This window comes from Salvelinus fontinalis, chromosome 35, assembly GCF_029448725.1.
Source record: "Salvelinus fontinalis isolate EN_2023a chromosome 35, ASM2944872v1, whole genome shotgun sequence".
Taxonomy (NCBI): Eukaryota; Metazoa; Chordata; class Actinopteri; order Salmoniformes; family Salmonidae; genus Salvelinus; species Salvelinus fontinalis.
Window position 1 is genome coordinate 17,762,218 of NC_074699.1, and position 15,503 is coordinate 17,777,720.

Consider the following 15,503-nt stretch of genomic DNA (forward strand, 5'->3'; position numbering starts at 1 on the left):
ATAGTGACAATACATACAAATGCTGATCTGTAAAATGTAGTTTAAAAAAAAAAGAACCAAAAACATGTGACTGGTTTATGCAAAAACATATTCTTAAACCATAGATGCAATTTGTTGGGAATCAGAGTTGCATGGTGGGGTTTGTATCAATATCTGCAATCCCATTGTACCTATTGATCTGCAGATTCACGAATGAAATTGATTTTCTGAGGTAGACAATGCAGGCATATTCCATTCTACCCATGCAAAGATATTCTACGATGGGGGATTGGGAAGGTAATTTGACCCATTTTGAGACTAGTTACCCATCTCTGGCTCATTTAGCCAATGGTGCTACTGCTGTGTAACATAGTGATCCATCTATCAGTCTGCTGACTGTCAAACCAGAGCTGTACTTACACTGTCCTACCAATGGGACACCCGTGGTGATGGATATCAGAAATACAGTCCCGGGAATAGACAGAGACGTCAGTCTGTAGACCGTACAGCACTTAAACACTAAACTGTTGTTGCACTGATGAGGAAAGTATTCACACAGGGCAGGTTTATTGAGTTTGCCAGCAAATGCCCATATATAACCCAACTCCAATACATGAATGTGCCTTTCCTGCTTCCTTTATAAGGACATTACAATCTTTAGGTTCCCCTCACTAAACATACATTACACTTTCAGCATAACATGGAGCCAAATCCAATATGAACAGGTCTTGTGTGGAGGAGATTGGTACAGAGTGGTACTGTTGAGGAAGCAGCTGTGGGATCAGTGAAACAATGCTTGTCAGCAGATGATGTTTCAGTCAATGACGCAATGATAATGTTGTAGAAAATACAAACAAAAAGTTAATAGCAGGTCTGGGATCAGGTAGGTGATGACCGGTGAGCTGCATTATCCTCATCATCCCTGCCTCCTCCACCAACTTGAACTCTGTCCTTCAGACCAATCAAACAGAAGGAAATAGGCAGAGCGACAAGGTTTCCCAGGGGAGGTGGCAGAAGAGGGCATCTGACCCCTGTGTCACTCATAGGACGTGTCACTATAGTGTCCTGATGGCCACGGGGTAGAGCAGGGACATGTGCTCGGCCCCCTTGATGGGCAGCTTGCGGCTGGAGTAGAAGTGGATGATCTCGGGGACACTGTCGAAGGGACAGCTGTTCTGACCCAGGATGTACTTGTTCTCCTTCGTCCTCGACAGCTTCATGTGCATGAAGCCCTGGCTGCTCCTAGAGGGAGAGAGAAAACAATATCAGCTCGAAACATTGAGTGCTTTATCTCCCAGCAGTACAGTGACAGATCATTCCCAGGTGATGCAGTACAATTGGGTTTAGAACCCAAGTCACATACTGTACACACTCCTATATACTGTAAGTAGAGAGTGCTACTAGTCTAATGAGCAGCCAGGAAGAATCACTTAGGCTACACCAGTTAATAAATGCAGAGCAAATGAAAAGCTCCCGAGGCTGTTCTCCCTACAGTATTTCTAGGGCTGAGCCAGAGCCTTGGATCTGTGTGCTTTACAGCTCTTAAGTAATCTCCTGCTCTGGAGCCTTGTCTTAATGAGAAATGTGGCTGTATAAAAACCATTATGCTGCAGTGGACAGAAGCTGCAGGGAGGATGGCAGTGACACGGGCCTTTTATAACATACAAGGAGAGGGAGAGGAAGGAGAGAGAGAGAGAAGAGATAGAGAGGGGGGGGGAGAGAGAGAGAGAGAGAGAGAGAGAAGAGATAGAGAGAGAGAAGAGATAGAGAGAGAGAGGAAGGGGGACATGGTGAGGTAGAGGGGGAGAAAGAGAGAGGAAGAGGGAGATAGTGAGGAAGAGGGGGAGAGGGGTGAAAGAGAGAGCGCGAGGTAGAGGGGGAGAAGGGCTAGAGGAAAAGTCCTCAGTAGACCATTTATCAGAAACCTTTTTTGCGACAAGTAGCCAAACACACAGCATCAGGTTAGTGTCAAGCACTGAGCACACATTGACTCATGGTCCCAGAGAATGCTTTCTCTTCTGTTTGCATTGTGCAATGCCCAAGATACTGCAGAATCAGCTCACCCGGAGGACTTACACAGTTAGAAAAAGTATATATATACAATATGTAGCAGAGCAGGTGTCACCTCTCCTGTCAACAGAAATAAAACTGTGGGATAACAGCCAGACAGTGATGGACTGCAATGACTTCCTGTTCCCATAAACGGGGAATGGCATTCAAAGATGGAAATATGTTTTCTAAGCCATTCTGTGTGTGTGTGTGTGTGTGTGTGTGTGTGTGTGTGTGTGTGTGTGTGTGTGTGTGTGTGTGTGTGTGTGTGTGTGTGTGTGTGTGTGTGTGTGTGTGTGTGTGTGTGTGTGTGTGTCCATTATTAGCAGAAAGCACAAATTGCTGGGCATCTTATAATTGCATTTGAAAAGCCTGAAGCCATATTATCTCACCAAGACACCAACAGAAACAAAGCCATGGAGAGAACACCAACATTAGGATCAAGGAGAAACTTAACAGGTTCAATTAAGGGACAATAAACATTAAAAATTACATTTCTCAAAACATCAGAGGCAAATACTTATTGTAAGTCAAATCTTTCATCAGTTCATGAACCAAGAAATAAAACCCTAGTGTGACACGGTGAAACTAGTAAGGACCAATGCAGATGAAGGACAGTCAACAAGAATTCTCTCATGTTGTCTCTCTAACACACTGCTGCTGTAAGACTGGCATGTCACAGCCTTGACATGTATAGTTGCTGCACTAAAAGTATGGTTAGAGAGGGGGAGATAGAAGGAGAGAGGAGTCGGAGAGGGGGAGACAGAGACCGTAAAAGAAACGAGGGAGATTGAGAGCATCTAGCGTGAGGAGAGGTGGATGATCGTTTTATAAGAGAGCTGAGGGAGAGGACTGCAGGGTTTCTCTGCTGCTATAATAGTGAAGTAAATACAGCCAGCTTCAGCCTCCTCCATCACTGAGCCTGATCAGCCAGCCAGCTCCTCCAGTTGAATATGTCTCTGTCATTACTAGGATGTTCATCAAATCAAAGTTTATTGGTTGGAGTAGATGAGGACAGATATATCTAGTCACACAGCCTGTTCACTGCCTACATCCCAATATTACACCCTGTTCCCTATTTAAGGCTTAGGCCAAAAGTAGTGCACTATATAGGGAATTGGGGTGCCTATTTGGGATGTAGTCACTGTGTTGCTGCTTCTTAAGCTGGTCCAGGAGAGGAGAGGCCACTCTGAAGGTAAAGTGTGTTTGATTCATCAACAGCTTGAGGAGACAGGCCTTGGGTTACACAAGCACACCACTTAAAAAGCTAAACACATCAATAGGAACATTTTAGAAATCCCCCTAAGATTTCCTTCCCCGTCAGCGTTTAGCTACGCTTATCGCGTTTCAGCTCCGTGGAGACTCAGAGACAACGGCGCAACAGACCACTACTCACTGCTGTCTGATAACAGAAATGTAGGGCTATTTTTGACAAGACTGGACCTTTTGTGTTTGTTATCGTATCCTATTTAGTTGTGCTTTTTTTATTGTCTAATCAGGATTCATTTCACTCTGGAGGTCTGGTGTCCTGTTCACCGGGGCCTATGACTTTCACTTGAACCTGCTCATCCTCACAGCAGAGAAATAGGCTGACAGCCGTCATCGTTTATCTCTACATATATTAGACTGCACCATGAATGATGCGTCAACGCAATAAATCCATGGCATTAGAGAAGCTAAACTCACCCAACAGAAGATAATGATCCAGAAAGAAAGCTTTGACCTTAAGAAGCATTGTGGGACAGGAAATGTCCTGAATAGCCATTATTCCGGTTTAATACGTACTGCGGCAGCCACAAACAGAGTGTGTCTGACTGGAAGGATCACTAACATGATCAGGACATGACCATACCTGTTCCTCGTGGTTTAGAGGGATTTTAAAAACCAGAATGTGGTTGGTGCTGCTCATTATAGGTCAACTAGACTGTAAGAAACACAAAGCTGTGTTGTTGTTGTGTTTCATTTGGGAACCATTCCAGTTGTGGTAATATACATGAAGAAAACATGCATTAATAAAATGCATTGAACTGTGCACTGAACTGCACTGAACCACACACTCCATAACAAACTAGAAGAGCCCTCACTGGGAGAACCCTGTGTCTCTCACAAGAAAGACAAAGAGAGGACACTTTCTGAGACACGTTTGCCTCTCTTCTGAGACACGTTTGCCTCTGAGTTCAACTGCCAACGCTGAGAGCTTTAGTTGTTCTTTCTACAACTCCAAGGCTTTCTAGTTCCCCATGTGTTATAGCATCAACACATTTTGTTGCATAAATCTTTGTTTTCCTCTTTCAACGGTTTATTTTCTACCTCAGTCAGCCCGTAAAACCGGCTGTGTAAAACCCCTCCCTAGGGGGAGGAGGGAGAGCTACGCCACTCAGAGACCAGTGAAAGGCTAAATGTGTTTTATGCACCTAAAAGAGCACTCATCTTCAGAGAGAGGAGGAGGAGAGACAGAGACAAGGTACCCTGTATCCCTGTCAAAAGGCTCTGGAGACTCACGGTTAGTGAAAGTCTGGGCCTTCATCAATGATGCAAAGCCAAAACGTGCCGCCGATTTGGCCTCATGAATATTTCAGCAGCTCCAGACATGGAGTATCTAAACACAGGGTCTCTAGCCTCTGCCACAGAGGTTTCAGCATCTGCCAACATATCTGGCCTACACATTGGGTCTCAAGCCTCTGCCACAGAGGTTTCTAGGAAGCAGGAGGCTCCAACATGAGCAGACTGAACTGTGTGTCACCCCCTGTGTCACCCCCTCCCCACTGCCCGGCTCTATGAATCAACCCACTGATTGTTTACTGGGTTGATCTGAAGGACCCTACAGCCTCCTCTGCTTCCTACCAGTACTGCACAACAAACACAGTCACGCTGGCAGGACACAGGCACATGATCCACCACACACACCAGAGAGCTGTTTAGAAATATCTGCCTTCCTGCCTTTGCCCTCTGCCCTGGGTGGATGACATCTCCACTGACATGTGCAGGAGGTCCAACAAAGAGAGTGTTGTAAACACCCTTTTACACAACTATGATTTATGGTTCACAAGCACAAAGACCAATTAATTCCATCACTCCTTTCTGGAACTGACACAATTAGTCCCATTATTGGTGGACATTGGTGGTCCAAGACACACTCAGAAGTCCATGTGTTTGAACTTTGAACTCAGAGTCGATATGACTTTCTTCCACTGTGACTGGCCATGGAGGCAGCCGGACTGACAGGGTCAGAGGTTCAATGCTGCTGGCTGAAAGGTCACAGTGCGTGGGCTCTGACTGAGAAGGACAGCTCCTACTGGAGATCAACACTGCTCTCCTCCACCCCCTCAGACACAGCATGGGACGTGTCATAGTGGCCTCACAAGTGGCGCAGCAGTCTAAGGCACTGCATCTCAGTGCAAGAGGCATCACTACAGTCCCTGGTTCGAATCCGGACTGTATCATATCCGGCTGTGATTGGGAGTCTCATAGGGCGGTGCACATTTGGCCCAGCGTCGTCCGGGTTTGGCCGTCATTGTAAATAACAATTTGTTCTTAACTGACTTGCCTAGTTAAATAAAGTTTCCCCAAACAACCCCAGCCCTGTCTGTCCAATAAGGCCTACCAGCCTACTGCACCAGACAGTCCAGCCAATGGCTCAGCACTGTCTGTCCAATCAAGCCCACCAGTCTAATTCCCTGTGTGTGTCCCCAGGCAGGCCAGAGCAGAGTCCCAGAGCTCTGGTAATGAAATGAGCAGTCAGTCAGTGTGAGGGGCAGTGGAACAGCTCTGGACAGCATCATCTCCTCCTGCCAGCAGAGATGAGCCTAAAGCCGACTGATGAGGAGCGTCCTCAGAACCAGCAACGGTTTCCCCCCCTGCTGCAATGTATGTAATCTATCATTGACTTTATCAACAGATGTGTGCTTTATTGTGAATAAGCAACACAAAAAAGCCTACAACAAGAGAGCACAAATGCCAGTTTGTATCTGAAGAAAGGTGACAATAATACTGTAGAACTGTCTTCCATGGCCATAACTCAAGCAGTTATCCTCTCAGCAGCTCATATCTGATGCACTTTCTCTGCCCCTGTGGTGAAATGGTTCTCAGCCAGGTATTGCTGTGTCCTGATGAAATGGCAGCCCGCTGACACTCATCAGTTGGCTGGCTCCCTGCGGTGGTGTGAGCCCTCAGAGCCTCTGAGTCGATGGCATGTGACTGCCTTGCGGAGGTGAGTGCCAGCTGTGCAGCGAGACCCTTTAAGCTACCCTCCAACCAAATGTTCGACCAGACTAAACCAATCAGGGCCTGTCACCTGGACTCTCCGCTGGCCAGGAGACAGGTCACAGTCAGGGGGCAGAGGTCAGCCAGGGGGGCATTATGAATTCAGTTCTGGGCAAGTCAGCGAATCAGAGCACCAGAGAGGTAACCTGGTGGAGGTGGGAGGGGAGGAAGGGGAGTGCATCATGTAGGAAGGACAGGGTTCTTAAAGGTGATGTGCATAACCATACTGAAGAGACAGTCAGCAGGTAGGTAGGAGGTGAGGAAGACTCCTGGAGGCAGAATAATGGTGCTGTACTGTGTGTTGAACTGGTACTCTATCTATAGAACTCTACTCTATGATAACCCGTGAACACCCTCAGTGAAGTGTGTGTAAAATTGTATATAGTGCCTTCAGAAAGTATTCATGCCCCTTGACTTATTCCACATTTTGTCGTGTTACCTCCTAAATTCAAAATGGATGTAGTAGATTTTTTTCTCACCCATCTACACACAGTAACCCATAATGACAAAGTCAAAAAAAATAAAAAATAAAAAAATGTTTGCAAATGTATTGAAAATTAAATAACTAATTTACATAAAGTCAATACTTTGCAGAAGCACCTTCCATCTTTCCACATATTTTCAATGGGATTCAAGTCTGGGCTTTGGCTGGGTCACTCAAGGACTTTTACATTCTGAAGCCATTCCAGCGTTGCTTTGGTTGTATGCTTGGGGTCATTGTCCTGTTGGAACTTAAATCTTCGCCCCAGTCTAAGGTCATTTGCACTCTGAAGCAGGTTCTCATCAAGGATTTGACTGTATTTGGCTCCATTCATTGTTCCCTCTATCATTACCAGTCTCCCAGTCTCTGCCGCTGAATCGCATCCACATAGCATGATGCTGCCACCACCATGCTTCACAGTAGGGATGAGGTTAGACAGGTGATGTGCTGTGCCTGGTTTTCTCCAGACATAGTGCTTTGCATTCAGGCCTAAGCGTCAGCATTTGTGGGTTTGATTTCTTCTGAAACTCATCAGTCTATTCTTGTTCTGAGAAATGAAGGCTTTTCCATGCGAAAAATTGCAAAGAAACTGAAGTACTCGTACAACACTGTGTACTACTCCCTTCACAGAACAGAGCAAAGTTTGGGGTCACTTAGAAATGTCCTCGTTTTTCTCAACTGGCAGCTTCATTAAATAGCACCCGCAAAACACCAGTCTCAACGTCAACAGTGAAGAGGCGACTCCGGGATGCTGGCCTTCTAGGGAGAGTTCCTCTGTTCAGTGTCTGTGTTCTTTTGCCCATCTTAAACTTTTGTTTTTATTGGCCAATCTGAGATATGGCTTTTTCCTTGCAACTCTGCCTAGAAGGCCAGCATCCCGGAGTCGCCTCTTCACTGTTGACGTTGAGACTGGTGTTTTGCGGGTGCTATTTAATGAAGCTGCCAGTTGAGAAAAACGAGGACATTTCTAAGTGACCCCAAACTTTTGAACGGTAGTGTATGCCTCATCATAATTCGATCACGGCGATCTACGGACAGCTCTGACATGCACTGTCAACTGTGGGACCTTATATAGACAGGTGTGTTTCCTTCTAAATGATGTCCAAACCATTGAATTGGCCACAGGTGGACTCCAATCAAGTTGTAGTGACAGCTCAAGGATGATCAAAGGAAATTGGATGCACCTGAGCTCAATTTGCAGTGTCAGCACAGGGGTATGAATACTTCTGTAAATGAGATAGTTCTGTATTTAATTTTCAATAAGTTTGCAAACCTTTTTAAAACATGTTTTAACTGTTAATATGGGGTATTATGTGGATTAAATCTAAATGGATTAAATCTATACAACAAATGTTGAATTCAGGCTGTAACAACAAAATGTGGAATAAGTCAGAAGGCACTGCAGGTACTGGGTGCTGTATATTCTCCAGTGTGTGAGAGGGTGGTGTGTCATCAACTGTGCACTGCTTATTTGTGTGTAGTGGATAGTATGTATGGGAAGGGTCTTACTTGAGTGAGAGGGAGAAGTCGTTCTTGCTGGTCTCACTGTTCCTCACCAGGTAGCTGGCCTCCTTACACAGCCTCAGCAGAGTCTCCGCATCCGTCCTGCTGATCGCTCCATGGTACCAGCTACAGGGCGGAGAGAAGAGGGAGGATGAAACAGAGCTTCAAATGGAGAAAGTGTCTGTTATCTAACGTCAATAGATAATTGATTATCTCCACACAGCTCTACCTCAGAAGCACCAACACATAAATACCAAATCCCTAGAGAGAATCACAGGAATAGAATTACTAGTCATTATAATTCTGTGGATAGAAAGACAGTAGGGGAGGGTGACTTACAATTGGCTCTCCAGGGACAAGGAGGGGTCAATGCGTTCCCCCAGAGCAGCACTGCAGTGGTCCAGAGAGCTCATCTTGGTGTTGACCAGACAGCAACTGGAGTGGATGCGGGGTGGCGGACGCCCTCCTCTAGCCTCCTTGGGGGGCGACATTCTGGACTTCTCCGCCCCTTCAAACTGGACTGTAAATGAAGGAGAGACCCACAGCCAGATATGAGTATCACAATACAACAGCATCTCAATAGAGGCCTTCCTTGCGACATGTCAAATATCAGCCTTGGAACATTGAACACCCCGCCTCGTTTTTTGTAAAAAGCTAAGGGACGGGCCTCGAGTAATGTAACCACTCAAATTCATAGAGCTATGGATGCAAGTACAGACCATCCATGACATCAAAATGATAGTTTTAACAATGTTTTGAGGCTATTCAGTGTTTGCCTACATTTATATTGTTTACAAAATTAGTAAAAACAAGCTGATATTTTGGAGTCTGATGAGGTATGACAGTTGAACTCAGCTCATGAGACATTTACAAGTTATATACTTCAAGAATCAATACTTCAAGAATCAATGGATATATATATATATATATATATATATATATAATTACTTTATAAGTCCAAAATGGATGTAGCAACTAAGGATTCTAGCTTTAACACACTGACCATTGAAGTCCATCTTGTGTTTCCTGTACTCATCAATTATAAGCAATTAAACTAAAGTGGCGTTGAGTTCAGAGAAGCATGTGTTCTAAATTTCAGGCATATCTGTGAAAAACAGAGCTGCTGTGACTTATTATTCATGATTCCTCCTGGTCTTTCCCGGCTTGTATGTGCTGTGCTGTTGTGAAACGTGTTAATGAGAGGAGACAACCATGCCTCAGTGTTTAAAATGCACACACCACCACCCTGTACAACACATCCCTCTCAAGGACCTTCGCAGAACGAGACAGAAATCAATCCAGCCACACTGTGTACACAATGCCAGACGGGAGGGAAAACACAACATGTACAAACTAGTCCAGGCTAATCACTGAGCCAGGCCTTGAAAAGTGCCAAGGTCACTAACTGTAGAATAGACAGGCTCCCTTGGAGGTGATCCATCGAAATCGTGACACGACCCTGACTAACGCTAGAGGCCAGAGAGTTGCTTTTAGACCAATCAGAAACAAGCTACTCAATCTCCCTATTTACACAGTCTGATGTGAGATCAGAGCGTGGGAGGGGACCAGGAGTAGAAGTTGAAACCTCCGAACTCCCTGGTAGTGGTCAGTGGTTAGAGGTCAGAGACAGTGACACAGAAGAGAGGGGGGGGGGGGGGTTTACTCCACAGCTCATTCCTGTAGTTGATGTCACACCATCCTTTGGAAGGAGACCCATTTCCAGTTGCCTTGGCCTTGCTACCCCCCAGCAGTAAACTGAGGTCACCCTTCAACATCAAAACACATTACCAGAGTCTGTCACTGCCAGAATGCTGAAGACCGCTTTAGAGCTTCAAGAGGAGTGGAGCAACATCAAACGTTGAGCCTCTGATGGAAGCAGTTCATTTAGCATACTCTTAGTTGTGATTGCATGCCCCCCGCCACCACTCATCTCAAGGGCTAATCTCACTCCAGGCCTGGCTTTAATTTCACTGAGTGGACATAGGCTCCAGACAGACAGACAAGAGCCGCTGGAATCACAACATGTCGATGAGGAGGAATGTGCTTGTCTAGTCTAGACCACACCTCCAGTCAAAGGATAGCGTTTCACTTTCTGTAAAGCTATTGTAACATTGAGAGTCCTTATAGTCCTTGCACCATTATACACTGAACAAAAGTATAAAACGAAACATGTAAAGTGTTGGTCCCATGTTTCATGAGCTGAAATAAAAGATCCCATAAATGTTATATACACACAAAAAGCTTATTTGTCTCAAATTTTGTGCACAAATGTGTTTATGTCACTGTTAGTGAGCATTTATCCTTTGCCAAGATAATCTAACCACCCGACAGGTGTGGCATATCAAGAAGCGGAATGATCAGCATGATCATTACACAGGTGCACCTTGTGCTGGGGACAATAAAAGGCCTCTAACACAATGCCACAGATGTCTCAAGTTGAGGGAGCATGCAATTTGCATGTTGACTGCAAGAATGTCCACCAGAGCTATTTCCAGGGAATAGAATGTTAATTTCTCTACTATAAGCAGCTTCCAACATCGTTTTAGAAAATTTGGCAGTATATCCAACCGGCCTCACAACCGCAGACCACGCGTAACCTTGCCAGTCTAGGACCTCCACATCTGGCTTCTTCACCTGCGGGATCGTCTGAGACCAGCCACCCGGACAGCTGATGAAACTGTGGGTTTGCACAACCAAAGAATTTCTGCACAAACTGTCAGAAACCGTCGCAGAGAAGCTCATCCCGTCGTCCTCACCAGGGTCTTGACCTGACTGCAGTTCGGAGGCATAACCGACTTCAGTGTACAAATGCTCATTCGATGGCCAATGGCACGCTTCACGGCTGAATCCCGGTTTCGACTGTACCAGGCAGATGGCAGACATTTTGCTGATGTCAACGTTGTGAACAGAGTGCCCCATGGAAGCAGGTATGGTATGGGCAGGTATAAGCTACTAACAACAAACACAATTGCATTTTATTGATGGCAATTTGAATGCACAGAGATACCGTGACGAGATCCTGAGGCATATCTGTATTCCCATTCCATAGATCCATAGATTAGTGCCTAGGGAATTTATTTCAATTGACTAATTTCCTCATATGAACTGTAACGCAGTAAAATCTTTGAAATTGTTGCATGATGCATTTATATTTTTGTTCAGTGTATAATTACTCTTAAGTGTATTAATACACGTAAATGTCTTCCAGAAAACAACCTTATGTAAATGCCTGACATGCACAACTAGAAGCATTTAACTGTCTTCCTGATGCTAAGCTACATACTGAACAGCAGAAACCTATTCTGAGCATCCCTGAAGCATGCACAGCATGTGCTTACCACTAGCAAAGCTCAAGCATATGATCACGTTGTTCCACCACTGACCACCAGGGGCTCCCCTTAACCTAATTTCCATTGTTCATGTGAATGACATATCGGTACTTCTAATAAACTAAGGCTGCGTATACACAGGCAGCCCAATTCTGATGTTTTTCCGAATTAATTGCCAAAAGATCTGACTGGTCAAAATACCAATTAGTAGCAACAAAACAAAAAAATCTGAATTGGACTGCCTGTGTAAACACAGCCTTAGTGAAACTAAAACTCAAACCAGTTCAATGGCTTGGTTATACAGAATGATAAGTGTTTTTGCACTCTACACTTTTTTTGTACTGATACATAATTGAGTCTGAAGATGACACACATTGTATAGTATAAATGAGGCCAAATTATTTGTTTTACTACTCTCCGTTGTTCCATGAAAGTCAAATATGGAGGATATATTCTCACACAAATGTCATCCGTTTCTGTAAACGGTACAAGTAGCTATCTTTGTATATGTTTAAGGTATATGTGTATGTGTGTGAGATAGTGTTTCCATGGAGACTGACAGGGTGGGAAAAGACGCGTGTTTGCAGCGTCCCACACCATGTCAGCCAAGACACAGCCAATCTGCAGCTCTGCAGCTCTGCAGCAAACCTTCCCCTGAGTATGTGCTTGCGTGTGTTTCTGTGCAATAATGTCAGAGAAATAGCAGGAGAGGGACTGCTGTAGTCTATATATTTTGTTTCCTCTTTAATTAATAAAACAAAACCCTATCTCTATAAAAACAATGTCCCCTGTATCTCTGAACCAGTGGAGACTACTGAGGGGAGGATGGCTCATAATAAATTGCCGGAACAGAGCAAATGGAACGGCATCAAATACCTGGAAACAAGGTATTTGTTTGGTATATCAGCCTTTACCACGAGCCGGTCCTTCCAATTAAGGTGCCACCAACCTCCTGTGCTCTGAACGTATATGTGTATGTTGGTGTTGGCTATGCGAGTGTGTCAGTGTGTGTTGTGAATGTGAGAGTATTATGAGTTGATCAGAACACGAGGCGTTCCCATGTGAGGAAACCTCTGTCACTTTCGGTCAGCTATCTGTCATCACCGTGGCAGACAGAACATGTTCTGATGCTATCAGCTATCACATACCAGTACATGACATTGGCAAATGTCTGACTACATTCCAGGTCTACGCCTATGAAGGAATATGAACCAACACTAAACTCTGTTATTAATGGTTTGATCGTGATAGTTTGGACTGACGTTCACCTGAGCCCTAGTCAGAGCTCTCAAATCCCACTTTAATTATGCATAATACTTTAATTCCTAAACACTCAAAACACCTCAATTAAACTCTGATTGACATCTACAGTAACATCAGATCCACAAGGAACCACCTCAATGTGATTACATAATTGTTATTCTCTTGCTTTCGACTCCTCCACCTAGGCAGAGTGAATGGCTATCCTCAGCGGCGTTCACCACTTTACTGTCAGAACAGGCCCTTTTCAGAGGCAATGCACATAGCTTCAAAGAAGCATTACTAAGGAGTGAACCACTAACAACAAAAAAAGCAACCATTTTATTTGTTTGAGTGTGAAGAGCCCATGTCTTTTATGATTGCCAACCATCTCCCCCACAATAGCTGGAGCTGCAGTGGTATTATAGTTTGGCTGATTCCTGGTGATACTCGGCCCAAACTCATTCCCTTTCATTCTCCACCGCTCACACTCAAGACGGACAAGAGGAGATTGAAGAGAGGATTGGCACACAGATAATGAGCCCTGTGGGGCAGTTAGAGTGACTTACAAACACGCCATTCTGTGTGTGTGTCTGTCTGCCAGCCTGTCTAAACTACCTGTATTGTGGCGTGTAAAGCAGAGCAAATGGAATCTCGGTATCAGATTGAACTGTCAGTCAGACGGTGATGGATGGTTGAAGGGCCCACCCTCTCCAGCCTTCCACCTATCTCTACAGCCTCCCAACAAAACAACAGGCTGCAGGGATGGAGGGAGGGGGATGGAGGTAGAGAGGAAGGGAGATGGAGAGAGGGAGCTGATTGGCTGGGACTTAGATAAACGCAGGCCACAAAGGTCAAAGGGACATCTGGAGGACCAGAACATGCCCAGAGCAGAGCAGGGGGGGGGGACAAAGAAATTCAGCAAGCTGAAAAACACTCACTACTACCACCCACCTTCCACACAGCACATTTACTTATTAAACCAGCTAATTAATTCTCATTTACTAATGGTACTTCCATCAAAAGAGTGAGTTCACTGGTCAGTGGGGAAAGCTTGAGAGCTACTACTGTATTACAGGCTTACAATTAAGAATTCCAGCTTGACGTATGAAATGATTAACAGGTCTGAAGGCTCATTGAAATGCATGACACATTGTGAGCATCAAACCATGAAACCATACACTGCCATGGGAGAGAACGAGCATCTTGTAAAACCACTGCATTCTGTTGACATCCAGAGAATATTGTGCTTGGGGAAGTCGAATAGGATCGGTTGAAAGGATTATATAAAAACACATTTGCTGAGCCCAATGGTCTTATTCTCTGATGAGTTCAACATCAAGGCACGTTATTTTTCTATCAAATTCCAAAACGTGTTCTGACGAGTTTTCCAAAGACAAAGGAACAATCCTCCAAAGGCTTAAATGCCTGCAGATTCCTTGAACAAAAATTAAATATTTTAATTACATTGTTTGTATTCTAGTGAGACAGAGGGAAGAGAAGGTAAGAGAATGGCCTGAACGCCCAGACAATCAATTCACATCAGAAAACAAAGGCAAAAGCTCTTCATTACATCCAGACAAAGGAATCGGTCTTCTATTTATATGCAGATGTAATATCTGTACTGTCACGGTTGTCAGGCAATATTTAAATATGATAATGATGTTGAACTGGTGAGACAGGTTCTGTTCGGCTGTACCGGGCGCTGTTCTATCTAGGTCCATATCACACAGCTAACCATAATGGCCCTGGTAACACTTGTAGCCTGGAGACCTGGCTAGGGCCAGGAGGAGCAATGGCTTTTGCCCCTAACAGTTCAAGGATCAGATTAATCACCCTACCCCCAACTTTAACCATTAGGAGGAACATCAAAACATCTGACCCTGTAGCAGTGGTTAGAAACAACTTCTACCTACTCTTACTATCTCCTCCTGTTTGAGTGGAGACTTGACTGTAGCCAGAGGCGACAGGAGGTGAGAGGCATGCACCTGTACTCACAGGAAGGTCAGAGAGCCCCCCACCCCCAGTCTCTATATCCAACATCTGACCCCTGTGATGTAGTGGGAGTTCAGACAGAGAGAGGATCCTCTTTCAGCCAGACGCCACACTAAAACCCACTCATATCCCATGCATGGGGGAAGTGCAGCCATTCCCAAGGCATTATAGGGCATAAATCATCCATCCGCCTGTCCTCACCCTCAGAACACAGCCAGCTCATCTTACTGGCTCGCTGTCTGGTGATGGAGGGAGGATGGCTCATTGTAATGGCTGGAATGAAATGGATAGAACAGTTTGAAGGACATTAAACACATTTCCAATTTAAACCCCAGCCTCCACTGGTCTCTCTACAGTAGTACACCCCCTCTACACTACCAGGGGAGTACAGAGCCTCAACCTGGGTATTAGTTCTGCTACACATGGCCCCTCTCCTCTCTCTTCCTGGATAATTAGTTACTGATTGTAGAGCTGTGGAAAAGCTGCAAACATCGGCAAACACACGGAGGCTTCTTAATTTGAAATGGACCAAGTCTATATTATTCGAATCACAAGCAAGTCTCAAGTCACAAGGTCCAAGTCACAAGGTCCAAGTCACAAGGTCCAAGTCTCAAGGTCCAAGTCTCAAGGTCCAAGTCTCAAGGTCCAAGTCTCAAGGTCCAAGT

The 15,503-nt window shown here is 44.9% G+C and overlaps 1 protein-coding gene across 8 annotated transcripts in view; it reads right to left on the bottom strand.

The window, feature by feature from the left end:
- The window catches only part of LOC129834415 (SH2 domain-containing adapter protein F-like), a 121,888-nt gene that overhangs the window by 527 nt on the left and 105,858 nt on the right, over positions 1–15,503 (bottom strand). For all 8 annotated transcript variants that reach the window (XM_055899368.1, XM_055899367.1, XM_055899371.1 and 5 more), the window contains 3 exons: positions 8,615–8,795; positions 8,282–8,401; positions 1–1,221 (listed from right to left, as the gene is read on the bottom strand). The exon at positions 1–1,221 is cut by the window's left edge and continues 527 nt beyond it. In XM_055899368.1, the coding sequence (XP_055755343.1) occupies positions 1,035–1,221; positions 8,282–8,401; positions 8,615–8,795 (488 nt within the window). In that variant the 3' untranslated portion in view covers positions 1–1,034. The remainder of the gene's footprint in view (positions 1,222–8,281; positions 8,402–8,614; positions 8,796–15,503) is intronic.